The sequence below is a fragment of the Ochotona princeps genome, chromosome 14 (assembly GCF_030435755.1).
Source record: "Ochotona princeps isolate mOchPri1 chromosome 14, mOchPri1.hap1, whole genome shotgun sequence".
NCBI lineage: Eukaryota > Metazoa > Chordata > Mammalia > Lagomorpha > Ochotonidae > Ochotona > Ochotona princeps.
In genome coordinates, this window is record NC_080845.1 from 19,070,018 (window position 1) to 19,095,889 (window position 25,872).

Genomic DNA, 25,872 nt, shown 5'->3' on the forward strand with positions numbered 1-25,872 from the left:
CTCTTTGAACTTCATATTAACTTGACTCTGAATGCAATAGGTCTAAAAGGAAAATTGAAAGAAAGCACTCCATTTGAGCTTCCGGTTGAGAGAGGCGTGAACCTAAAATGGGGAGTTCATGAGGAAATGCTGGTTCAGGTTACGTTCAGATTGAAGGAAGACCAGCCTTGTTTCACTGTGATGAGAGTGACAGCACAGTAGGAAATGCAGCTCCTTCGGTTCCTGTATCTAGGCGGGAAGAATTAGTAATAGTTCATCTCAAGTAGCTGTGTATCTTACAGGCTTATTCTTTGGATAGTCCCAACATAAGGAAATAAATGAAGGGAACCAATTGGATGGTTCTGAACATGACGTTTTCCTCAAGCAAAGCCTCACACCGATGCTCTGAAGTTGGATGTACACATAGCAAGCAGTGGCATGGCCTGATACACCACAACACCAGCTCTATGTATAACCTGAATTATTAAAAAGAAGTGTATTCCTTCTCATAACACTTACCAAGATATCAACGCTAAATTCAGAGCTCACAAAAACTGCTCTAAGCCCCTGGAGGCAACCAGTATTAGCAGTTTGATGTGTATCCTTTAATACTTTTTTTCCAATGCACATAAGGTATGAATACAAATAAGTCACTTGTATGAGATACTTTTTCCTTTTCCCTGCTCTAATGAAGGAGCTGAGACAAGGTACTTACAAGGAAACGGAGGTTTACTTGGCTCACAGTTTTAGCGGATGAATGGCATCAGATGAAGGCTGCACGGCAGGTCTTGGAACACTTGTGGAGGAGAACCGCATCACAAACCAGGGAGCAGGTAGGGACTGGGTGGCTCCAGACTGGGGCTTCTGTAACAGCCCTCGTTAGAGCTCCCTTCCTCAGTCCCTCAGTGACATAAGGACCTTCCCCAAGGCTGCCCTTTGTAAAGGTTCCACCAACTCCCCAAAGTGCCACCCTAGGAACCAGTCGGTTAACACATGACTCCTGTAAGGCATTCAACATTCAAACCATAGAATGCCTGTAGCAATTTCATAACAAATCTGATGTTGTGTATGCTGTAAATTTATAGGCTTGTGATAATTTGCAACTTCCATGTGAGTAAATGTGGTAAAACAATGGTATCTGTGATGGCTACCTATTGCTCCTCTTCTTTATATTATCAATAAACACTTGGATCATTTATCATTGTCCTTCATTATAAATACTGCATTGGCCATTACGTTCTTTTTATGTACTTCAAGTATTTCTGGATGATCCATTTCTAAAGGTAAAATTGTTGGATAAAAAAGGCATTTAGAATTTTGTCAAATTGCCGTCCACAAAAGCTGATAAAAGACTTCTTTATGAGTGTGCCCATTTAGTTACTACTTATTGTGTCTTTAATAGGACCACTTTAAATCTTTAATCTGTTGGCTATTCTTATTAAGATTAGAATGGCACATTCAGTACCAATGAATTTTAGTGCTAAAGCCAAAAGCCCTTGCAAACATTTCATCCCTGGATCAACGGACATAACCACTCAGCCACAAATATTGCAGGACAACTGTGGACTTCCTGAACAAGGGCACGGTGTATGCCACTATGCTTATTTCGTGGCTTGGGAACTTTGTCCCAGGAGATCAGAAAGAGAGGTTAAGATAGCTGATGCTGGTCCTTCTGGTTTTGGTCATTCTGTTGCTCAGCATTAATGTCTCTGTCTTTCCCTGCTTCACTGATCTGTAACTGACATACAACAAAATGCACACAAATGAAGCTTTGATAGATGTACATACATGGAAAGTAATTAGGCAACTAAGATTTGCATCCCTCCAAAAAGTTTCCTCCTGTCTCTTTGTAATTGGCTACTGTTCAACTTCTGTCCTGGCAGATACTTTTGCATTCCCTAAAGAATGCCGAAACTTACCTGCTGTTTTTCTTTTGTGGTCTTTGGTACCGTTTCATGAATCAGTACTTTCACGTTATTGCTCAAACAGTTATAAGTTGAACAGATTTGGTTTCCTCAAAACATATCGATGTTTAAATCTCCAACTCATATGTTAATGGATTAATGCTAATGGCTGGTGGATGAGGATGAAGGTTTGATGTCATTGGCATCTGGAAGTGGGGCTTTTCAGAAGTGATTGGAGTAGATTAGGCTGTTAGGATGGAGCCCGTGATCGAATCCTGATGCCTTCGTATGAAAAGACCCTTGAGCAATGGAAGAGCATGCTGCTGTGTGACCCCCTCATGTGTTCCATTGTCACGTATCAGATCATTAAGGTCTCCTGATCTTGGAAATAAACCTTGTTTCCTAAGAAGCTCCTCGAGGATTTTAGTCAAAGTAATATAAATACCACATACAGTGTAAATGCTACTGCATATCCAACTGTTCATCTGCTAATGGACATTTGGTTTCCTTCCAGTTTTTTTTTCTCTATTACAAGTAACATTGCTCTAAACATTCACATGCATGTCTAGATTTGAAGCCAAGCTTTCCTTTTTCTTGGCTAATTAAGGGTGGAATGGCTGAGTTGTATCGCTGAAAAAGCTCAGCTTTTTAAGAAACTGCACCCAAGTGTTTTCTAAAGCATTCCAACCTTTTTCTTTCCTTCCAACAGTGATGGAAGGTTCCGTTCCCCTGCGTCTTAGCCAGTACTTGCAAGGCCCAGTCTTTTGTGTTTGAGTTATTTTAGTGGGTGTGTCATATATCTTATTGTGGTCTTAATTGCAGTTCTCTGCTGACTAATGAATCTGAGCATTCTTTCATCTGCTTCATGAGCTATTCATATATTTCCTTTTGAGAAGCATCTATTCAAACATTCTCCCCTTTTAATCGGATTACTCATTTTATTATTGCATCAATGTATAACGGAAATATAATTTTGATTTCCCCTTCCCCACAAAAGCATCAATTATGCCACGATAATTTATTGAACATTTCCTTTCTTCTGCTTTTAAAATGTATACCAGATTTTGTTACATGTAGAAATCTATTTCTAGACTACAGTTTCCATTTGATCTCTTTATCTCTCTGTGAATACCAAAGTAATTACGACTTGATTGCGTGTTTAATACGAGGCGATCTTTTGTCACTAACTTATTTCCATCCATTTAATGTAAAACTCAAATTGGGAAGAATTTCTGTTTTAAAAATGGAGAGTCTTCCCATTTAAGAACATTATGTATGACATGTTAATTCGGGTCTAACAAGTTTCAAAATGTTCCTTATGGAATTACAGCACATTTTTGCTGTGTCGTCATTTTGCAGATGGGACCTTGGCTGTTTAGTTTTGTATTTTCATTTACATATGCCCTCCTTATTGATATGAAAATTTCTTTCCAGTTGTTGGTTACAAACTTAGCTTTTTTCTTAATAAGTAAACAGCATAAAATAACTTACTTTTTCCACAATACTTTAGCTGATAGGCTACCGCACTGGGCCCATTTCTCTCTCTCTCTCTCTCTCTCTCTCTCTCTCTCTATTTTTCTCTCCCTGTTTCTTTCTTTCTTTTCTTTTCTTTTTTTTTTTCAAGATTGGGCCCTGCGCAATAGTGTGGTGGTTAAAGTCCTCACCTTGCACACACTGGGATCTCATATGGTCGCTGGTTCTAATCCCAGCGGCCCTGCCTCCCTTCCAGCTCCCTGCTTGTGGCCTGGGAAAGCAGTCGAGGATGGCCCAAAGCCTTGGGATCTTGCACCCATGTGGGAGATCCAGAAGAGCTCCTGGCTCCTGGCTTCAGATCAGCTCAGCTCCAGCTGTTGAGGCACACCTGGAAAGTGAATCAGCAGGCAGAAGATCTTTCTGCCTGCCTCTCCTCCTCTCTGTATATCTGCCTTTCCAATAAAAATAAAATCTTAAAAATCTTTTAAAAAGATTTATTTATTTTTATTGGAAAGGCAGATTTACAGAGAGGAGGAGAGACAGAGAGGAAGATCTTCTGTCCGATGGCTCACTCCCCAAGTGACCACAACAGCTGGAGCTGAGCCGATCTGAAGCCAGGAACTTCTGGGTTTCCCATGCAGGTGCAGGGTTCCAAGACTTTTGGTCATTCTCCACTGCTTTGCCAGGTCACAATCAGAGAGCTGGATGGGTAATGGATGGGTAATGGGGCAGCCGGAAGTGAATCGGCACTCATATGGGATGCTGGCGGGTGCAAGGCGAGGATTTTAGCCACTAGGCTACCGTGCCGGGCTCATGGTATGCTTTTCTTACCTTTTCTAGCACATCAGTTATATATCAAAATATTTCTTATGTTTTCTAATACATTTTCCAGTCCACTGTGTTGTAGTTTTAATAGTATTGTTTTGTTTTATCTTCATTATGAGTTTGTAGTTGCACCAAGTGATTTACTGGTGTTAATATTTTTTTTTTAATTTAAAAAAATTATGTTTATTGGAAAGGCAGATTTACAGAGAGAGAGAAGGAGAGACAGAAAGATTTCCCATCCATTGGTTCACTCCCCAAATAGCCACAATGGCCAGAGCTGAGCTACTTTAAAGCCAGGAACTTTTTCCAGGTCTGCAGCATGGGTGCAGGGTCCCAAGGCTTTGGGCTGTTCTGTTCTGCCTTCCCAGGCCACAAGCAGGGATCTGGATGAGAAGTGGAGCAGCTAGGACATGAACCAGCACCCAGCGTTTGCAAGGCAAAGATTTAGCCACGAGGCTATTGTGCCAGGCCCCAGAGTAAGCGTTTTTTAATAATGTGCCTTCTGAAAGAAGTAATGTTTCCTATTTTCATTCAACAATTAATCCATCTAGGTAAAGGAAGCATCTTAATTATGTGTTTAGTCTCATCATCCAACCTTTTAGAAATTCTTACCAACTTTATTGTTAAAATGTGTCCATGCTTATTAACATTTTATATTTGGAGATGATGCCACCTCTTGGCTAGATTACTGTAGGAGTCCCTTTGTGCTTTCCGCCCATCCTTCTCTCCGGTGGTCTGTAAATACCGCCACCCTCTAAAAGGTCATTTCCTTGTTTTTCTTAGTTGTTTTTAGTTTTTGAAAGACAGTTTATCTATCTATCTATCTGAAAGCCAGGGTTACAGAAGTGAGAGGGAGGTTTGTGTGTGTGTCTGAGAGAGAGAGGGAGAGAGTGAGAGAGAGCGCGAGCGCTTCGATCAGCTACTTCACTCAGCAGATGGCTGGAATTGAGCAAGAACTGGCCCAGACCAAACCCACATTGAACTCCCTCTGGGTCTTCCTTGTGAGTGACAAGGACCAAAAACATGTACTGTCTTCAGCTGCTTTCCCAGGAGCGTTAGCAGGATCAGAACCAGTGCTTGTATGGGATGCCTATGTTGCAGATGGTGGTGGCTTCTTTCTTTGCCAGAATCTAAACTCAATGAGGGAAGAGGTATTTTTTTTCTATTTGATTTTCTTGTATATCTCTAGTACCTGGAACAGTATCTGATATGCCCTCGATGCTCATATGCTTGGATGAATCTTAAGAGTAAAAAGTCAGCTTGTGAGAGGTATCAAGAACCAATTGTGTTGCTCCTAAGGCTGATTATGCCTGGTTTTATAATTATATAGCTAGTTAAATATTTCATTATCTGAAAATGATTATAAAAAGAAAACATTGTTTCTATAAAAATTGGATAAAAATTCAACAAAAAGCAAGTTGCTTTAAAATAACTAGATAAAATAACTGCTAAAAGTTTGGATAAACCATAAAGAAATCCACAATGTTTTTATACTCAAACTCCTGTGCAAGAATCTCAAGTTCTGACTGCAGTTTGAAGGAGCCAAATTGGAAGTGGTATGTGATGGTTAATTGGTGTGGCTTTTGCTGGGAAAATGACAGAGCTTTGGGCAGCACACCCACAGCCAAATAAAAAAGGCCTTGGCTCTCAATCAGAGGACTGGCAAATGAAAACAAATTTATAATTTTACTCAAATAATGCGTTTAAGATATTTTATGATGTCTTGTTCTAAATGTGTTTTTATTAATGTTTTAAATTCATATTTTATTTGAAAGGCAGAAAATAGAGAGTGAGCTTCAACTCACTGGTTTATTCCCCAGTTTCTTGCAATAGCCACGGCTACATCAGGCCAGAGCTAGGAGGCCTGAGCTCATTCCTGGTATCCCACATGCGTGGCAGGGAGCCATGGACTGCTCTCCCCCAGGGTGTGCACAAAGAGAAAGCAGAGGAGCTGGTTCTTAAAACAGGCAGTTTGATATAGGAGGTGGAAGTCTCAAGTGGTCTTAACTGTTGTGCCAAACACCTACCTCTAAATGTTAAAAAAAAAAAAATTCTCTGTTTGGGATTTAGAGGTGTCTTGTTTGTGTGTGGATTTTTTTGTTATTGTTGTGTTGTTCTTAAAGCAGTGGTCTTTTTGGTTGTTGTTAACGCACAACCTATAACATAGTTATACTACATATTTTATGTCTTACTCTTTTTACCAAATAATATGTAACACTTGAATAAGATTCAGCTTTAGGAATGCAATGGATTTAATCAATTGCTCTATATAATTATCCAAGTTGTTTCCATTTTTTTAAAATATGCTACAAAAATGCTATAAATAATCCCTTGTATGTGTTGTGTGCAAATATATAGGATAAATCCCTGGAAGAGATAGTGTTACATTTTGTATTGAAGGCTTGCAACAGATTCTTTTACTTAGAGTTTATGTTCTTGTCAGGATTTGGTTTGCGATATTTAAGCTTGATTTTCATCATAGGTGCTTTTCTCCATACCATGTAGAAAAAAAATGTTTCCAATCGTGAATGTGACATTTCTTTATCGTAAACATTGATATCCCAATTGTTTTATAAGCTTTCTTTAAATTAAAAAATCATTAAAGTTTTTAATAATAGGAGATATCTTAGGCACAAAGCTATCGCATTATAGCAGGACACACTGTACCTCCCTCCTGCTCTGCCAAGAATCTGAGCTCTGTCAAGATCAGTCCAGGTCACTTGGCAGCTGTAGGAGACATAACCAATTGCAGAAAGAATGACCACATTTACAATTTCTGCCAGTCTTTTTTTTTTAAATGTGTCTTTTGGCCAGTAAAATAAACATGTTTTATGCATTTAATATTTTTATGTTGTTAAAAATCTCACAAAATTTTCCAAGTTTGCTTTTGGGTTTTTAATTTTTTTCCTCTGTGATAGTAAGAAAATGAACTATAAATGACACTTTCATTGCATTTCTCTATCCCTGGAATTAATCTCCTGAGTAATACATATCTTCTTGCTGCATGCCAGCATTCGTGAACTGTGAAACATGGAACCCACAGGATTTTGTCATTCAGTATATCCTATGAATGTACATCCTTTAGCAATATGTCAGTGATTGTTTTGGCATTTTATTTTGGAAAATAATTAATAGTTGAACAAATAAAATGTGTTGCAAAATCAATTATAAACTTCCTGTTAGTATTGAGCTTTTACTTGGGAAGGATTTCTCTTATCCTTTCAAAGGGTAAATATTATTCAAGTCCCCTTGGTAACAGCTAGACCACAGTCATGCAATACGTGTAGTATCACTTTCTAAGTTATATGGTGTTGGTCTGGAGTTGACAACATTGATTTTCTGTGAGGTGTAAGGCCTATTATTTTTGAGATAAATGGGGAATTTTTTAAAAAATTACGATTTATTACTGAGACTAGGAGGCAAAGAGACCTAGGTTCTTAAGAATGGTGAACTCATTACACGTAAATATATTAATACAATTTATTTGGCTCCCCTGTGTATGGTGTATAAAAATGGGAACCGCTGCATGTATTATGCAAAATGTTCATTAAAAATTATAAAATGAGTTTAGGTGAAAAAAATTAGTGCAAATATGTTATTTCAAAATACAAGGAAAATGCATATAAAACATGAATTATATATGCGTATATATAAATAAAATGTCTTGTATTTAATATATTTAGACAATTATAAGAAGGTCATTTGGTAGGTTTTGTAGTAGCATTTTTTTTTTGGTTATGAGTTGTAAGGCTGTGATTAGTCAGTCTCTTTTAAAAAGATTTATTTTTGTGTGAAGTGTGGAATTGCAGAGAGTAGGAAGAAGGGAAGCAGGGAAGGCAGGAGAAAGAGAAACAGAGAGGGAGAGCGGAAGGGCGGGAAGGTGGGAGAGAGAGAGAGAGACGGAGAGAGATTTCCATCTGCTGGTTCACTTCCCAAATGGACACAGTGGCCAGAGCTGAGCCAAATCAAAGTTTGGAGCCAGGATCTTCCTCCAGGTCTTCCACCTGGGTGCAGAGGCCCAGTGTGTTTGCCCATCTTGCACTGCTGTCCGAGGCCATAAGCAGGAAGTTGCATCCAAATTGGAACAGCTGGGACTTGAACCAGAACCCAAATGGATTGCCAGTGCTGCAGGTAGAAGCTTAGCCTGCTATGTCATAGTGCTGGCCCTTGCTCATTTACTACACCCCAAAACAGAGCTGGGGTAAAAATAACAAGTCATGTGTAGGGAAGAATGGGGGAACCACTGACCCATCGTCCCATGGTACAAGACTATACTGATTTTTTGGAGAGTAAATAATTTTCTATTTTGTATTTTTACAGAGATCTAAGGTACCACATTCAGCTCCTTGGAATGTTAACTACCATTGGAAATGGTGTGTGTGTGTGTGCTTAAGAGAACTATAAGTCAGTGTCCCGTTTCCACGTTCTGTGAGCATTGTTGTGACTTGGCTTGCTTGCTTTATGGATAAGAGCTTTCAGCAGATTACTTTCTGCCCATGCTTGATTTGCCATCTTGCCAATTCATTTGCTAACATCTCTGCATACTTTAGGTATTGGAAAAGCTGCTTTTGGTGACATTATGATGTCTTTCCAAATTAAGAGAATCCCTCAATCTGGCTAGTTTCCCACAGAAGGGACAGACATTCCATGAAACATTGGACTCCCCAGCTCATTGGGTGGTAGAGCAGTGTTATTGAAAAATGGGATGGTGGAGAAAACGCAAAATAGGCTGAAGTTATAGCTGACAGCTTCTCAGATTCGATATTAAAGTGGCTAAATTACTTGAATTACTATATATAAGTGTCACTAGAACAAGAAAGTAATCTTGAAAATTCACAACTACCTGATTGCCCTTTTTTTCCCACATGGCTAGTAAACAGTGAATAAACACATAATGTCTAACAAATGAACATGACTAAAAATCAAACATTGATCTGAAAATCAAGTACAAAAATCTCACAGGATACCAGGTTAAAAACAAACAAACATATAAATTAAAAAATAGTAAGAATAAACAGGCATGGAGATAAAAATGCTAAGAAATGGTAAGAAACTTTAAGTCCCAGGGACTACGTTGTTGTGCAGTGTGTTAAGCTGCTACCTACAACACCAGCATCCCATGCTGTAGCGCTGAAGGCTGCATCCTGAAATCGCACTTCCTATCCAGCTCCCTGCTAATGTGCATGAGAAAGCAGCAGGGTAAGACCCTGGGACGTAGGCCCCTGCCACCTGCCGGGGAGACCCAGCTGGGAGTTTCTGGTTGTTGATTTTGGGCTGGCCCACACCAAGTCTGTGCAGCCATTTGGGGAGTGGACTAGCAGATGGAAGATCTCTGTCTCTGACTCACTGTCTCTAGGTACAAACTCTTTTTTTAAAATAGCTTTTATTTATTTTTAAATTTTCATTTTTAATGATACAGTTCCATAGGCTCAAGGATTTCCCCCTTCTACTCACACCAACTCTGCCTTTCAAACAGATAAAATCTTTTAAAAATTCCTAAAAGAAGTGAACAAAAGAGTAAAAAGAAAAGGACTTCATGAGATTAACATTTTTTATTAATCTCAAGTACATGAGATTTTAGGTAATATTACCCTCATGGGTTGAACAACATTTATGAATGAAGACAATATAGCAGGATAGATATATTCTAGTAATGCTTTTGATCTCCTAAATATTAAATAAAATTATGTTTTCTGTAGCAGATGAGAAAAATGGTTAACGATCTTAATAGTTAACTAGCTGGATTTTAATTTTTTATATTCATTCAACAAATATTTATATACTACTTGATATATTCTGCATGTTTAAATGCTTTATAGACCCAGTGATAGGCAAAATAGTATCAATAGGCACACCATAAACAAAAATAAAACCCAACTTTGGCTTCTAGTGTGTTGTGTGAATAAAGTGCTAGGAGTATGTAACAGTCTGAATTAATTGGAGAAAGCTTTGCAGTAGTAATAGGTAGAGTGAGTAGGAATGGGATTGAAGAGAGGGTACAGGATCGTATTATTAGAAGGGTTGTGACAGATCAAAAGGAGCAGAAAAATTACTACTTTCAGAAGTAGAAAGTCAGTTTAGGTTGAATTTTGGAAATGTCAATTACACAGTTCTTTGTCACAAAAGACAATGGAATCATTACATCACCAGACTTTTCATGGGCAGTGCTGAAAACTAGAAAAGTTATTTCCTAAGAGGAAATAACTTTGCGATCATGCAAGCATTCTAGTGAGGATGTTCATGGTTGTCTTCCAGAAAATAGGATGAGGAAGAAAGAGTATAACACCTAGATACAGAAAGAGAAGCAATCGCCAATGAGAGCTGAGTAACGGGCCTAGAAATGAGTGGCATCAGCTGGGATAAGTGAGCCAGAGCACTTTGTAATTAAAAACTGGGAATTGCTTCTGTGGCGTGCTTTTGGTGAAGGAAACTATGCATGTCTTCTGATAGAAAAAAAAGCAAAAAACAGAAGTTTGAGGAGAGAAAAGAAGTGCAGAAGTCATGTTCATTTTAGTCCAAGATCCTGTTTTATAATGTTTTTGTAACATTTTCAGACTTACTCTTGATATTCTATTCTAAATATCAGCATGTGTATGTTGTCCTGTTTTATGTTTTATCTTTTCCTTTCCTGCCCTTTGATAAACTGAGTTTTCTTTTTCCTGTTTGATGCTTCTTTCTTTTTTATATCTTTATGTCTGCAGCTATTTGAGTTGTACCTCTGAGATCTGTTTTTAGTAGTGACTAATCGTAAATTTTGAAATTTTTTTTTACAATTTGAGATGCTAATCACATCTGCTATCATTTGTCTACTATTCTACCTACTCTCATCTCTTAAAAGATTGAACATTCAACTTTAATTTTTTTAAATTTATAAATACCCAGATAGGAAATATTTAAACACATAAAACACATAAAATGACAGACATCTGACTTCGTAAAAATAAAATCAAACAGATTGTAACATTTTCTCAGCTTCTTTCAGATCTCTTAAAAGAATGTTAGATACAAGGATACTTTAAAAAGTCCTTGGATAAATGGAATTAAAAGGTAACATTATTGTGGTACAAAACTTTTTAAATGGTGATGATGCAGTGGTGTAGCACACGAAACCTCTGCAGTGGTGTCAGCATCCCAGATAGTCACCTGTTTGTGTCCAGGCTGCTCCACCTCTGATCCAGCTCCTTGCCTATGCCCTGGGAAAGCAGCAGAAGATGTCTCAGGGTCTCAGGACCTGCCCCCACATGAGAGACCCAGAGGAAGCTCCTGGCACTGGGTCAACTCCAGCCGTTGCTGTCATTTGGAAGTGAGTCAGTGCATTGAAGACCTCTCTGTCTCTCCTTTTCTCTCTGTAAAAAATAAAAATGAATATTTTTTAAGTTTAAATTTTATAAATAAGGAGTCTTCAAAAGGTTAAAAAAAAAGTACATGATATGAAACAAAATGATCATTGGACTTTAAAATTTTTAGCACAAAATAAACATCTTTAAATTCCATTCTCATGAACTTTTTGAAGTGTGCTCATATAATTGAAGTTCTCTACTATTCCTTCCTCTTCACTGTCTTCGCAGATGTCCTGAAATAACTTTATCATTCCCATATATGTCTTTCCATTTTGTCCATCTGTACCCATAAAATAACCCCATAGTGTAAAGCAGTTTGGCTAGACGTTGTTTGTTAAAAGTATGGGCTACAAGTCCTTAACCTTCAAAATCTTGGAGAGGGCCCAGCACGGTGGCCAAACAGCTAAAGTCCTCTCCTTGAAAGCGCCAGGATCCCATATGGGCGCCGGTTCTAATCCCGGCAGCTCCACTTCCCATCCAGCTCCCTGCTTGTGCCCTGGGAAAGCAGTCAAGGACACCCCAAAGCCTTGGGACCTGCACCCACGTGGGAGACCTGGAGGAAGTTCCTGGCTCCTGGCTTCAGAGCGCAGGTCCGGCCTTTGCAACCATTGGATGGAAGATCTTCCTCTCTGTCTCTCCTCCTTTCTGTATATCTGACTTGGCAATGAAAATAAAAAAATCTTTTAAAAAATGAAATAAATTTTAAAAAATCTTGGAGAAACTGTCCCATTGCTTTAGAATTGACTGCATGGATAAGTGTGATTCTGTTGTGGTAGTTATTAAGTAATTGATTACCTTCCCTCTACTTTTCTCTTCATACTTACTGAAGATATCTCAGCAAAATATATAAGAATATCCTTGTTTATTTTGCCTTGTCAAAGCTAAGTGAGCTTCTTCAACCTGAACACTGCGGTGTTTAGCTCAAGAAGTGTTTTCTTCTTTTATTTCTTTGCTCATGTTTCTTTCCTATTTTCTTTGTGGAACTCTAGGTGAAGATGGTGGTGCCTTTTGTTTATCACTGCTGATTAAGTGTGTCACATGGTAGATGGAACACTGGTGTGTAGTACACATACATGCTTATTATGCAGAGCATACACGCGTGTGATAGTGCTTGAAGCTAAGGAGAATGAGTGAAAATGCCACAGAGTAGGGGACTTTAGCCCTCCCTTATGTATAGGAAAGGTAGAATTGCATTGCTCAGGGTAGTATGTGGGGCGGGCTGCATTTTCATCCAGTTCAAGAGAACATAATGAATGTTGTACCCATCTTAGATGTCTGTGCTGTGTTCGTGCTTTTCCCTGAAAAATAACTGTTACTCAGTGATAACCCTTGCCTTTATTCCCACTGAACAATGCCCTTTGTACTTTTATTTGTTGAACTCTATATTTTGAATATAATAAGCCTTGGAATATAATGTGTATTAATGTTTTTGCAAGTTAAAAGAATGAGTGAAGGCAACTGTAGAGTTTATCACACAATGAATGAAATCATGGAACTTTGTGTATATTATGCATGGTAACCATGAAGAAGCAGAAAGTGTTGGGCACGAAAAATTAGGAAGGAAAACATTACAAAATAGAAATAAGATTTTGTGGGGATAACAATTTTAATTGTATTTCCAGTGACTGGAAAAGATATTTTGTAACCCAAGTCATTCTTTCAGATTAAGCTTTAATTTCAAAAAGCCATCCACCTACATCTATTGTAACAACACCTTACCTGCTAGATCAAGGAATCAATTTAGTATCTGTTTTCTGACATTGCCTTATATGCAATATGAAAGTCCTAGTAACCAAGTAATATGTTAATAGTTCAATAGCCAAGATCATAATATGGTTACTGAGGTGAACTAAAATTGGATTGGATTGGATTCTGGAAATCAAGATGCCTTCCACGAGGTTGTACACCATTTCGGCATCGGGAAACGTAGTTTATGTGCTCAAAGGCTTTTCTCATTAGATCCCCTCCATGAATCTCTGACCCAGGGAGAACTGATTCCAAGACCCTCATTTGAGAGACAGAAAGAGTGAGCCAACGAGAGGTCACCCTGGGTACAGTGTCAGGGTAGAATTGATTTACTTTGACTTGTTCTAAATCTGTGGGATATCTGATTTTTTTTTGTAAAAACACAATTTTGCCAGCCAGGTTGAAAATGCTTGCTGCCTTTTTAATAAAAAATCCTGCACACTTTCCCTAGAGGTCTTCTCTGGCAGGGACTTTTTTTTCTCCTTAACTTTGATTCTTGCATTCCATATGCAAGCAAAGTTCAACTGGTTAGGAAAAAAACCATCCTAGCAGAGAGACTTTAATTGTGAGACCAGATGGCAAGCATTATTCAGCTGATGGGCTTGTGTAGATTGGAGGGAAGGTGTGGTAACTTGATCTTGGTCTGCAGCTGTGACCTGGTGTTCCAAAACAACCTCTTTCCTCCCTGCCTTTTGCACCTCCATTCCAGCACTACTCCCTCCATTTTTGTGAGTATCCAGGGCGTCCCAGATTGCCTTGGCAGATGTAGAAGAAAGGTACGAAGGTTGCTCAAGGAAAAGGGACACACAGATACGTTTTGAGTATCCTTTCCTGTGTTATATGCGACACTGGAAGATCAAGTGGCATGTCAGCACTGTTGTTCAAAGCCCTGAGAGACTGCGTCCTAGAGCTCCAGGTGCTGTGTGCCTAGGATGATGTCTCTTTTTTTTTTTAAAGATTTATTCATTTTTTTTTATTACAGCCAGATATACAGAGAGGAGGAGAGACAGAGAGGAAGATCTTCCATCCGATGATTCACTCCCCAAGTGAGCCGCAACGGGCCGGTGCGCGCCGATCCGATGCCGGGAACCTGGAACCTCTTCCAGGTCTCCCACGCGGGTGCAGTGTCCCAATGCATTGGGCCGTCCTCAATTGCTTTCCCAGGCCACAAGCAGGGAGCTGGATGGGAAGTGGAGCTGCCGTGATTAGAACCAGCGCCCATATGGGATCCCGGGGCTTTCAATGCGAGGACTTTAGCCGCTAGGCCACGCCGCCGGGCCCGGATGATGTCTCTTAAGATCTCATCAGCTGAGATCTGACAACTACCTTCAACCAAATACATACACAACCAGGGTTGTTAACTCCCTCTTCACTTTCCCTAAGATTACCAGTTAGCATGGTCTCCTGTTTCCTCCTCAGCAGAAAGGGGCTTCAGCCTTCCCTCAGACAAACTGAAAATCTACAGCTCTTCCTAGACCATTTCAGAGTCCTCACCTTCTCCCAGAGGTCATCTCCTAAACACGTTTGCATTCCTCCTTTTTTCTTTCCACATGCTGCCACTATAATCCAGACTATGGAAAACTCTATTTTTTTTTTTTGCATTTATTTTGATTATGTTATCTTTCCATTCTGTCAGTGATGTTATATTTTAAGTGAAAGTCTGGCTGCTGAGGCCACCTAAGTTAATATGGTGTTTCCTCAGACATCTAAAAATAGATCTACTACATGATCCAGCCATCCACTCCAGGAAATATACCCAAATGAAATGGAAAGGTAAGGAAAATTGTGATATATTGACTCCATGGAATACTACTCGGCAAAAAAAAGAAGAAGAATGAAATATCTATTGCAATGAAATGGTCCTAGCTGGGATCCATTAAATTTAACGAAATATTAATTGTGGAACAGTTTAAGTTAAACAGTAGTGAAAGTTATTTCCAACTCAGCATTTACACAGACACATACACATGCATACACTGTCTTTACAGGTTCAGCTGTGGAAGAAATGGTGGCAAATCATGAACAAATAAAGTGAAACATGAAGCATATATCATTCTCAATTTAGGGCAAAATTCGAATAATCACCTTGCTTGAGCGGTTTTAAATTGTAAGAAATTTTTGTCCCTTGACCTTTTTTCATTGTTTTTATTGAAGTATAACATGTATGTCACTTTTTAATTTTTTTTATTCTTTTCCATGATATGGTTTTGTAGGTATAGAGACTACCTCTTTCATGTCCCCTTTCAACCTTCCTCATTTCCCCACCCCACCATTTCCCCCCATATTATTGCAATAGCAGCGTCCTTCAGCGGCGGTCACATGTCCACATTGTGCTGTTCAAGTGAATCTTGGCATTGTAGGTGTTAGCAGTGATGAACAATTCAGTATCATTTGTGAAGATGTGTTTAACAGTTCCATTGAGAGTCTTCTTTTTATTCATAAGTACAGATGCATATTGCAGCATATCTTCACTTCTTGATAGGCTTGTCTCCATTATACAATTCATCTATGAGAATATTTCTGTTTTGCATTTTACATGAAGGTTGCCTAATACAGAGAGAATATTGCTAGTTCTTTGAAAAAATCAACAGAATAGATTTCCCACTAGCCCAACCTACCACAAAAAAAGGTAGAAAACATGAATCAATAGAATCAGATGAAAAAAGAAATAAAATAATGGAGACCTCAGGCCTGCATAGAATAAATTATCTGGAACTATCGCAAGCAACTATACACCAACAAATCAGAAGACATAGAAGAAATGAATAGATTTTTGGACACATACAGTCTGTCAAAATTAGATCATGAGGTAATGGGACATTTTGTTAGACCTATAACAAGGAAAGGGATTGAATCAGTAATTAAATCCCTCCCAAGAAAAGCTCAGGACTGCATGTCTTTCCTGCTGATTTCTGCCAAATGTTTCAGGAAGGATTTACTGCAATATACCAATCCACCACAAGCTATTCAGAATCTTAGACAGGGAGGTAATACTTCCAGATTTGTTCTGTGAAGCCAGCATCAGCTTAGTACCAAAGCCAGACAGAGGAGGGAGAGGGAGAGGAAGAGGGAGAAAGAAAGGAAGAAAGGAAGGAAGGAAGAAAGGAAGAAACTACAGGCCAGTGTCATTGATGAACAGAGAAGCAAAAATTCTTTGAAAACTACTGGCCAACATCAGACAGATCATTCACCCAAACTAGGTGGGTTTTATCCCTGGCATGCAGGAATGGTTCAACAATGCAAATCGATAAATGTGATATTCCACATCAGCAAATTAAAGAATAAAAGCCAGATAATCATCTGAATAGATGCAGAGAAGGCATCTGATAAAATCCAACCACTTCATGCTAAAAACCCTAAGCAAAATAGACATAGAAGGAATATTCTACAACACTATCAAAACAATATATGAAAAAAAAAACCATGCCAGCACCAGACTGAATGGAGAAAGACTGGAAGCTTTTCCACTAAGACAAGGATGTCCACCTTCGCCACTGCTGTTCAAACTAGCATTGGGAGTCTTCACTAGAGATATTAGGCAAGAAAAATAAATGGAAGGAATACAAATTGGAAACAAAAAGTTAGATTTTCCCTGTTTGTGGATAACATTCTGTACAGAGGAGAATAAGACTAAATCAAGAGACTATTAGAACTCATATAAGAGTTTGTCAGAGTAACAGGGCACAAAAAAAATGAGTACAAATCAATGGCCCTAGCATACACAAATCATTTAATGGCTGAGAAAAAACTTACAAGTACAGTTTACTTTAAAAGAGCAGAAAAACCTTGGAATAAACCTAACCAAAAATGTAGAAGACCTCACTAATGAAAATTACAGAACACTAGAAGCAGAAAGACATCAAAAGATGTGTTGGTAGAATCAACATTATCAAAATGCCATTATTACCAAATGTAACAATACGTGTTCAGTACAATCCCAAACAAAAATCCCAACAACATTCTTCTCAAAAATAGAAAAAAAATGATGCAAAAATTCATCTGGAAACATAAGAGACCACAAATAAACAAAGCTATCTGGCAGCGTGGCCTAGTGGCTAAGGTCCTCGCCTTGATCCCATATGGCCGCTGGTTCTAATTCCGGCAGCTCTACTTCCTCTCTATCTCTCCTCCTCTCAGTACATCTGACTTTGTAATAAAAATAAAAAAAATAAATCTTAAAAAAAAAATAAACAAAGCTATCATGAAGAATAAAAATAAAGTTGGAGGAATCACAGTTCCCAGACCTTAGGACATACTAAAAGACAGTAATTATTGAAACAGCCTGGTAGTGATGCAGAAACAGAGAAGATCAGTGGAATGGAATAGAAACCCCCAGAAGGGAGCCCATACATGTACACCCAGCTGATCTTTGACAAGAAAAACTGAAAATAATCTAGGGAAAAATTTGGTCTCTTTGGCAAAGACTCTTGAGGTAATTGGATACCATCCTGCACAACTAAGAAGCAACACTCCCACCTGTCACCTTATACAGAAAATTAGCTCTAAATGAGTCAAGGACCCAGAAACCATCAAACTATTAGAGGAAAACCTAGGAAGCGCTCTCCAAGATATGGGAATTGGGAAAGATTTCTTAGAAAGGTCACCAAAAGCACAGGCAGTCAGTCAAAATAAACAAATTGGACTACAACAAAGATTTAGCAAAGCAAGAGAAATAAACAACAAAGTGAAGAAGCCACCAACAGAATGGGAAAAAATATTTACACACTATACAACCAATAAGGGATTAATATTCATGATTTACAAAGGATTCAGAAAATCAGTGACAGCAAAATAAATAACCCTGAGAATAAATGGGCAATGGAAAGTTTTTTTTTTTGAAAGAACACATTCAAATGGCTAATAGATACATAAAAATGATCAGGCTCCCTAGTTGTCAGGGAAATACAAGTAAACCCACATTGAGGTTACACTTAACTCTATGTAATTGGCCTACATTCAGAAATCTGACAATATCTGCTGTCATGGATGTGGGGGGAAAGTATCCTACTCCGCTGCTGGTAGGATTTTAAGTTGGTGCAGCCACTAGGGAAGTCAGTATGGAGAGTGCTAAGACAACTAAAAACTGATCTGCCATATGACCCATCTATTCCACCTCTGGGAATATATCTAAAGGAAGCAAGCTCTGCAATGGGAGAAAGTGACCTACAACTCTATACTTACAAGTAGTACAATCCATAAGTAGCAAGACATGGCAACAACCCAGCCTGTCAAAAGAGGAGTGGATAAAGAAACAGTGATGCATCTACTCTATGGAAAACTACTCAGCCATTAAAAAGAATGAAATTTTACCATTTGCAACACTGTATGCTCTACCCTTTCCTGTATTTACTATGCCATGGTACATCTGTATTTCAGAAATTTAAGCTTGAAAAGCTGAACTGAGTGATTGACTTTTGCGATATCTTAGGTAAAAATAATGTGAGGTGATTGTGGGAATGGGGGCAGAAAAGGAGGAGAGATGAACTCTTATGACAAAACTTTATCATAGATAATAAAGGGCCTGAATGCAATAGCTTAATGGCTAAATCCTCGCCTTGCATGGGCTGGGGTCCCATGAGGGTGCTGGTTCATGTCCTGTGTGCTCCACTTCCCACTCAAATCCTGGGAAAGCAAGGAGGATGGGTAGAAACCCTGGGACACTACATTTGCGTGGGAGGCTTAAAAGAAGCTCCCGGCTTTGGATCGGCTTAGCTCCAGCTGTTGCAGTCATATGGGGAAGATCTTTGTATATCTGCCTTTCAAATATAAGTAAACAAGTCTTTAAAAAAGAAAATAATAGTTTTTCTTAAATGTCTTAAAAGTTGTAGCTGAAGATTGAGACTTCTCATAACTTCTTGAGACTATTGTATAGCTAGGATCAAGAACCAATGCTGTGTTGGAATATTTTGGTATGGCATAGCTGCACACACAAGGTCTTCATGATCTTGGATGATTTAATCTTCTGCCACTTGTGTTTGCAACTTTAGAAATAGCAGCCATAATTTATTTGTGTTTCTTTTCCTTGTATTGTTACAGGTGTCCTAAGTGGCATCTATTGTACTGCACCAAATGCTCATCCAATGCACCAGCCTTGTGAGTCAGTGCTGCTGTCATTAGCAATAGGTAGTGGCTTGTGGAAGGGCTTTTACAGGCTATAGTCCAGCATGATTCTTGTCATGACCTGTGAGGTAGGCAAGGAGCCACAGCGTACCCATTGTTCAGATGCTGAAATGGAGGTTTGGCTTTCCACCCTGATGAGTGACAGAGTGGAAGAGAAAATGACCAAAGACACACATGTACATCAGCTCTCAGCAGATTCTGTCTTGATAAGGTCCATAATATACTTTTTTAGTCTCACAACACCACTGAATTATCTAAGGTTTATTTTGAGTTTAGAAGCTCACAGGGGTGTTGATCATATGAGAAAACTTGCTTTCAGAATATTTATTTTTCTACTTGGGAACATAAATGAAATGGAATTTTTCGGTTCCCTTACTCTTTATGTACAGCATCCTCACGTTGCAGTTTCATCAATACCTGTATGACAGAAAGGAGGGGAAGTTCCATATGATTGGTTTATGTATTCATTCCTGAGACCCATAAAGTGAGTCACTGAAATTATTCCATCAAGCCCGTGGATCCAGACACAGTGTTTAAGGGCTGTACGGTTGGGCCCAATTGTGCTACTAAACACAGAGCTTTCTGTAAAGGAGAAGGGAGAGGACCTTGAGTTCCTCAATGAAGCTTCCCCATGTGCTTGTTACTGTGTTAGGTTTGTGGTGTTTACCACTTCCTGTCTGCAATCTAAGACTCCTGGCGTTTTCTGGTCTGAATGTGAGGCCCACAGGGTAGTTTGTAAGCTCATAACTCTCTGCAAAGCTCATGCCCTTTTTGAATTTTAATATTGGAAGAAATCATGAACAAGTGACTTTGAATTCTCTCGCTTTTGAACAAAGTCAAGCAGCTTGAGCAAGTATGTGAGGATTAGAGTATTCATTCTAGAAAAAGATTGTTTTATTTAGGATATATCTATTGAGATGCTTGCTGTGGGTAGCTAATCAAGCCCTGAGTTTCAGCTCAATTAGAGCTTTGATAAAAGAGGAAAAGCAGCTTGAAAGAATGGTCTTCCATTCATGAAGGGCCTGTGTGTTTTAGTTTCCAAGTAAAATGAAATAATGGGACCATGCATTTTCCATCCAAGCGTTTTCCACCCTGAGAATAATTCCCTTCCTGGCTTCTCGATGAATAATGCAGTATTTCTGAAACCCAAGAGACATTCCTTTGATTTTACTTTATGTTTAGCTTTCTGAATGATTTTTCAAGCAGAGAAATTCAAGGATTTGGTCTGAATGCTTTATTAACATTTTTATTGAATTTCAGAAAGCTGCCGGGCTATTATCTCCTGATACTTGAAATATTTTTTTCTCTCTGTGAAAAACCTATGGTATTGTATTTATTAGAAAATGAAGCACCTTGGACAGTCTTCAAAGTGAACAGCGGTTTAAAACCAATACACATTTCTGTTGTAGAACAAAGAGTTTTATGGGGGTACTTTTCTCTTTGCTTTATTTTCATTTCCCTGCTGAAAAGTTTCAAAAAGAAAGCTCACATTGAAAACTGGGCTGTTTGGATACTCAATCTCGTTTGTTTGTATTTTGTGGAGTTCATTCCTTGAGGCTCATCCAAATCCCCTATCCCAATCCACATCTCCATTCACAAGGCCAATACATTTGAATCTAACAGTTTAAATAAACTTTGGGGAGTAACCCTAAACCCCTTCTCTTCAAGCCTGAGGATCCTTAGGTGAGGCAGAAAAGGACATGGTGGAACTCCCTTGCCCTTGCCCTGTTGGCCAGTCCTGTTCTTTTTATAGAGATAACTGATGAAGGATTTCAAGAATCAAATAAGAAAAAATGAAGAATGTAATTTATACTTCTATTCCTAAAATTGTAGAAAAATTATAATAGTTAAGAGTAGTTGATGAAGGAAAACAAAATTGATCTAAATATAAAATTTGGTTTAATATATTTTCTAGCAGTGGCATTGTATTGTAGGGTTTCTGGACTATGAACTATGAAGCCAGATGCTATGAACAGAACTTCATAGAGGTTTGGGCCCTGGTTGATAAGAGGCCATGGCCTTGAGCAAGTCATTGAAGCATTCTGGGTCTGTTTCTTCATCGGTACTGTGGGGACCGCCCCTTATGTGTCATGTAGCTATTGGGAAGATTGAGCTGTTATTTATAAAGCATATGGACCAACATCACTTAAGAAATTGTTAAAGAAGAGCAAAATACCCACCTGGCTCATGCTACTGAGCTTTTAATGACAATATTAGTATTGACACTGTTAAAACATATTAAGTAATTTTTTAAAAAGTCTTCTAAACCTCAGAAAGTATGTATAAACATCTCAGCTTTTCTGATGTGCAAGCGGAAGTAGGAAAATCATTTGGCTAAGTTCATTTGATTCATAAAAGGCATAGCAAGGATTGAAGTCCAAGTCACCTGAATCCAGAGGTGGAGCCCGAATGAATTGTTGAAGCATGGTTATCATTAGTGCTTATCCTGCCTGACAACAGCAACGTGGTGTTAAAAGTCATGTCTTTTAAGAGGGGAAATGTGTCCCTGAATGAAGTTTTCACTTCTTATTTGCTTATCAATTCTGTGTTTTGCTGAAAAGAATCATCCTTAGCGTGTCCTGAGTAATTTTAGTGGGAGCTGAATAAACGAGCTCTTATTATTTTATAACTGGAGGGTTTTTCTCCTTATTTCAGGAAATGAATATTCCATTTGCAAGGATGGTTTGTGCCTCAGGTCTCACTGCTGTTGTATTAGAATGGACTCGTTTTACATGATGGTGGCCACTTTGGTAACGTGCTTTCCATTCTCTCTTTTGAATCCTCCTCCTCTATCCTATGTAGGAGCCTTTATCATCTGCTGGACTCCCGGATTGGTCTTGTTACTGCTCGACGTGTGCTGCCCGCAGTGTGATGTTCTGGCCTATGAGAAATTTTTTCTTCTCCTTGCTGAATTCAACTCTGCTATGAACCCCATCATCTACTCCTACCGCGACAAAGAGATGAGCGCCACCTTCAGGCAGATCCTCTGCTGCCAGCGCAGCGAGAACAGCAGCGGCCCAGCGGAAGGCTCAGACCGCTCGGCCTCCTCCCTCAACCATACCATCCTGGCCGGGGTCCACAGCGATGACCACTCTGTGGTTTAGGAAGGGGACTGAGGAGGAAAGCCAGCCGTCCTTAATGGAGGGAAGAACAGCTTGTCCCATTCCAGGCGAGGTGGGAGAGGAGAGGAGTGGAAGAAACTCAATGAACTTATAACACTAACCAATGGCAGTATTTGTCCCTAGCCCTCACGAGACTTGATGTGTTGAAAACTAGCTTCTGTGACAACCTTTGTCCCAGTGCCCATTCCTTCTAAAAATAGAAAGTGGAGTTGATGCGATGGATTCAAGAGTAGATTCTGGAGTTTCTATCTAGACATTAACTACACTTTAAATGATTTTGTGTGTTTTTGGTGCAAGTCGGAAGAAATTCTGACAGATTGAATCCACAAATTCAAATTACATACAAGCTTCCTTTTTTATTTTTTTGAGGATACATTTCACTTAATAAACATGTTTATGCCTATCAGCATGTTTGTGATGCTATAGACGATAGACTGTTGTTAAGCTACCATAATTTCATTTTTTTCCTTATGTAGGAAAATTGTAAGTTACAATTATGTTTTCTAGAAAGCATACATGTAATGTGTATATACAGTATGCTCTACTCAAAAAGATAATGGAATGCTGATTTTAAATCTTCTAAGAAATAGAAGAACCTTGATGTCAAAGCCAGTGTTTGTATAGGTTATAAAACAAATAATGCTCTAATTACAATGTTACCTTTTTAGTAAAGTGTTATAACAAGTATAAAATAAACAGGGGATGTAATTTGTTACCAAAAGAATTTGTATGCTTAAAAATGTAGCAGAAGATGGAGCACAGTAATACTGTTCCCATCAATTTAAAATACACAAATGCATGCTAATTAAAATACTTCTGGAGCTTGATAGCCCAAAAAATGATAGGACATAAAAGGAAATTTTTAACATAGTGTTTCTGAATTACAAATGATACTTGGCAAAAAACATGAATATTGCAAATGCATAAAATTGATTAGCAAATAATATCACAACCAAATAATAACCCCTTTAACATCTTCTCTATGTCTGTGTGAATATCATATACATTTTTGGTGTAAGTGGGATCATACCATAAATGGTTTTTAAAATAGTTTTATTTTTTTTTTTTCACTGCAGAATTGCCACATTTTTCTCATGGCACTAAAATTTTTATGAAAACATAGTTTTAATGGCTGCATAATATTCCGTTTAATGAATGCAATTTATTTAACCATTCCCATTTATTGTTGACTATTTAGGTTATTTCTGATTTTTAATACTCTTAAGCTCCAAAAATTTTATGTACATAAAACTTTGTCCATATAATTGATTATTTACGTAGGTCATATTCCCATGAAGGATTTTTTTTTTTTGAAATGTGAAATGCCTTCTTAAGCTTTTACCTTTTATCAAAAGGGATTTCCTGCTTTTGAACTGCATAGTTGGCAGTTGTCAGGAAAGCCAGTTACTTTACATTTTAACAAAGGAAACACAGTGATTGTTTTAGTCGAAAGAGACTCTTCAATAAAATAAGGTGGACTAGAATTAGTCAACTGTCACAATAACCAGTACACCCTAATACAACTAGCAATTCCAAATTCATTTAAGGGACTGTTCTCCAACTAATGGTTACCACAGATGTACTCTAGAAATGAAGGAGATGAAGAGCAATTGAGCATGCCAAGTGACAAAAAGGATTGGTATAATACATGGCTTGGATCTTTCTAGAGCAGCGTGGTTGAGTAGGTCAGTGTGTGACTGGCTGCCATGTGTTCTGCAGGAGCACCCATGAGAGAGACTGTCGCAATGACAGGTGATCCTGTTCAGTGCCTTGTCCAGGTAGACCAGTGGTTGCATTCATTTGTTGTAGCAAGCATCCAGAAAGGGAAAGTCTTTGAAGCAGGTCTGGGGGTATGGGAGAGTGTCAAAGAGAAAGAAACTTGGAAGAAGGGCTGTTTAGGATGGAGGAAGTCAGTGCATGGTTGGTAGTTAGAAGAGGGCAGATTTGCCAAGAGCAGATGGTGGAGAGAATGAGAAACTGGAGAGAAGAAAGCTATTTGCTCATGCTTCATACAAAACACAGAACACTTGGTGTGCAAGTGAAAGAAATGAACGTGGACTCTTACTGGTGTGCATAGTTTCTGGAGGTGATATGGACTATTTCAAATTAAGAGCATACTGAATGGACCTTAAATAAATCATTGTCAATCAGTGTTTGATGATGTGTGGTTCTGGTTAATTTAAAATTTTACTGACTTGCATTGCGTGGCGTCTGTCCTCTGTCACCTCCTTTATTTTCCTGCCCAACGGCTGCTGAACTCTGATGTGTTACACAACTGTATGCTTCCCCCATCCCAGACCTGCTTGCCCCAGCCTAACAAGTCTCTGATATCTAAGGTTTGATGATTTATGTTCCATTAAAGGTGGCACAGTGTGTTAGGACAGTCCTTGATCTCAACAGGATAATCGTTGGAGTGAGTTTGGTTTTTGAGAAATTGGTTTTATATAAAATTTCAACAACTTTGTCAAAAGCTCTTCCTGGGAGTTAATAAAGTCGCAGTGGTCCTTCTGCTAACCAGCAAGATAAATGGGAGCTGTATTTTCCAGTAATATGTTGGGAACAGATATGTTTATTCAGTGTTTGTTCAAGAGAATATCCCAGTGAGTCCATCGAACAGCATTCTGAACCCCATATTGTAGAAAGATTTGGTATCTTAGAAATCAGTTGGTATTCACTTATCGTTTGTCATACAATTAGTGTATCTTTTTGGCCTTCTCTTTCTCTTCACCGGTTTACTATGGTTTAAGATCCCATTGTTAATTTTCCTTCTAATGTATTACAGTATTCTTTCAGAAATATCGTAATTTTTATAAATATTGCTCTTAGCCTCTCACTTTAGGCCCAGACTATGTAGTCTGTAAGAATGACAATTTGTTCCAAGCCCTTCATTATGCAAGATAAAGGAGATATTTTTATTGAAAAGACCTTTTGAGCAAATTACAGGTTTTTTTTTTATAAAGTCTTATTTATTTTTGTTGGAAAGTCAGATATACTGAGAGGAAGATCTTCCGTCCGATGATTCACTCCCCAAGTGGCCACAACCGCTGAGCCAGTGCAAAACCAGGAGCCAAGAACTTGCTCCAGGTCTCCCAGAGCTGCTGCGATTAGAACTTGTGTCCATATGGGATCCAGGTACATGCAAAGCAAGGACTTTAGCCACTAGTCTAGGCCAACAGGCTGTACAGTTTTCTTTAATATCAAGTGAACATTACCTAATCCCAAATCCTCATGAGGATTAGTGCTTATTTGTGAGTTAATATTGTATAACTTCTAAGTAAGACTGGACTTAGGCACCATTTCACAGAAGAAACAGGGACAGCTGGAGCCAGAATGGGTCATGAATCTACTAAGTGGGATCTATTC

At 38.6% G+C, this 25,872-nt stretch overlaps 1 protein-coding gene across 5 annotated transcripts in view; it reads left to right on the forward strand.

The window, feature by feature from the left end:
* Nucleotides 1–24,668, forward strand: part of LPAR1 (lysophosphatidic acid receptor 1) — a 140,202-nt gene extending 115,534 nt beyond the window's left edge. For all 5 annotated transcript variants that reach the window (XM_058672408.1, XM_058672407.1, XM_058672409.1 and 2 more), the window contains exon 4: nt 22,190–24,668. In XM_058672408.1, the coding sequence (XP_058528391.1) occupies nt 22,190–22,491 (302 nt within the window). In that variant the 3' untranslated portion in view covers nt 22,492–24,668. The remainder of the gene's footprint in view (nt 1–22,189) is intronic.
* Nucleotides 24,669–25,872: the final 1,204 nt, after the last annotated feature.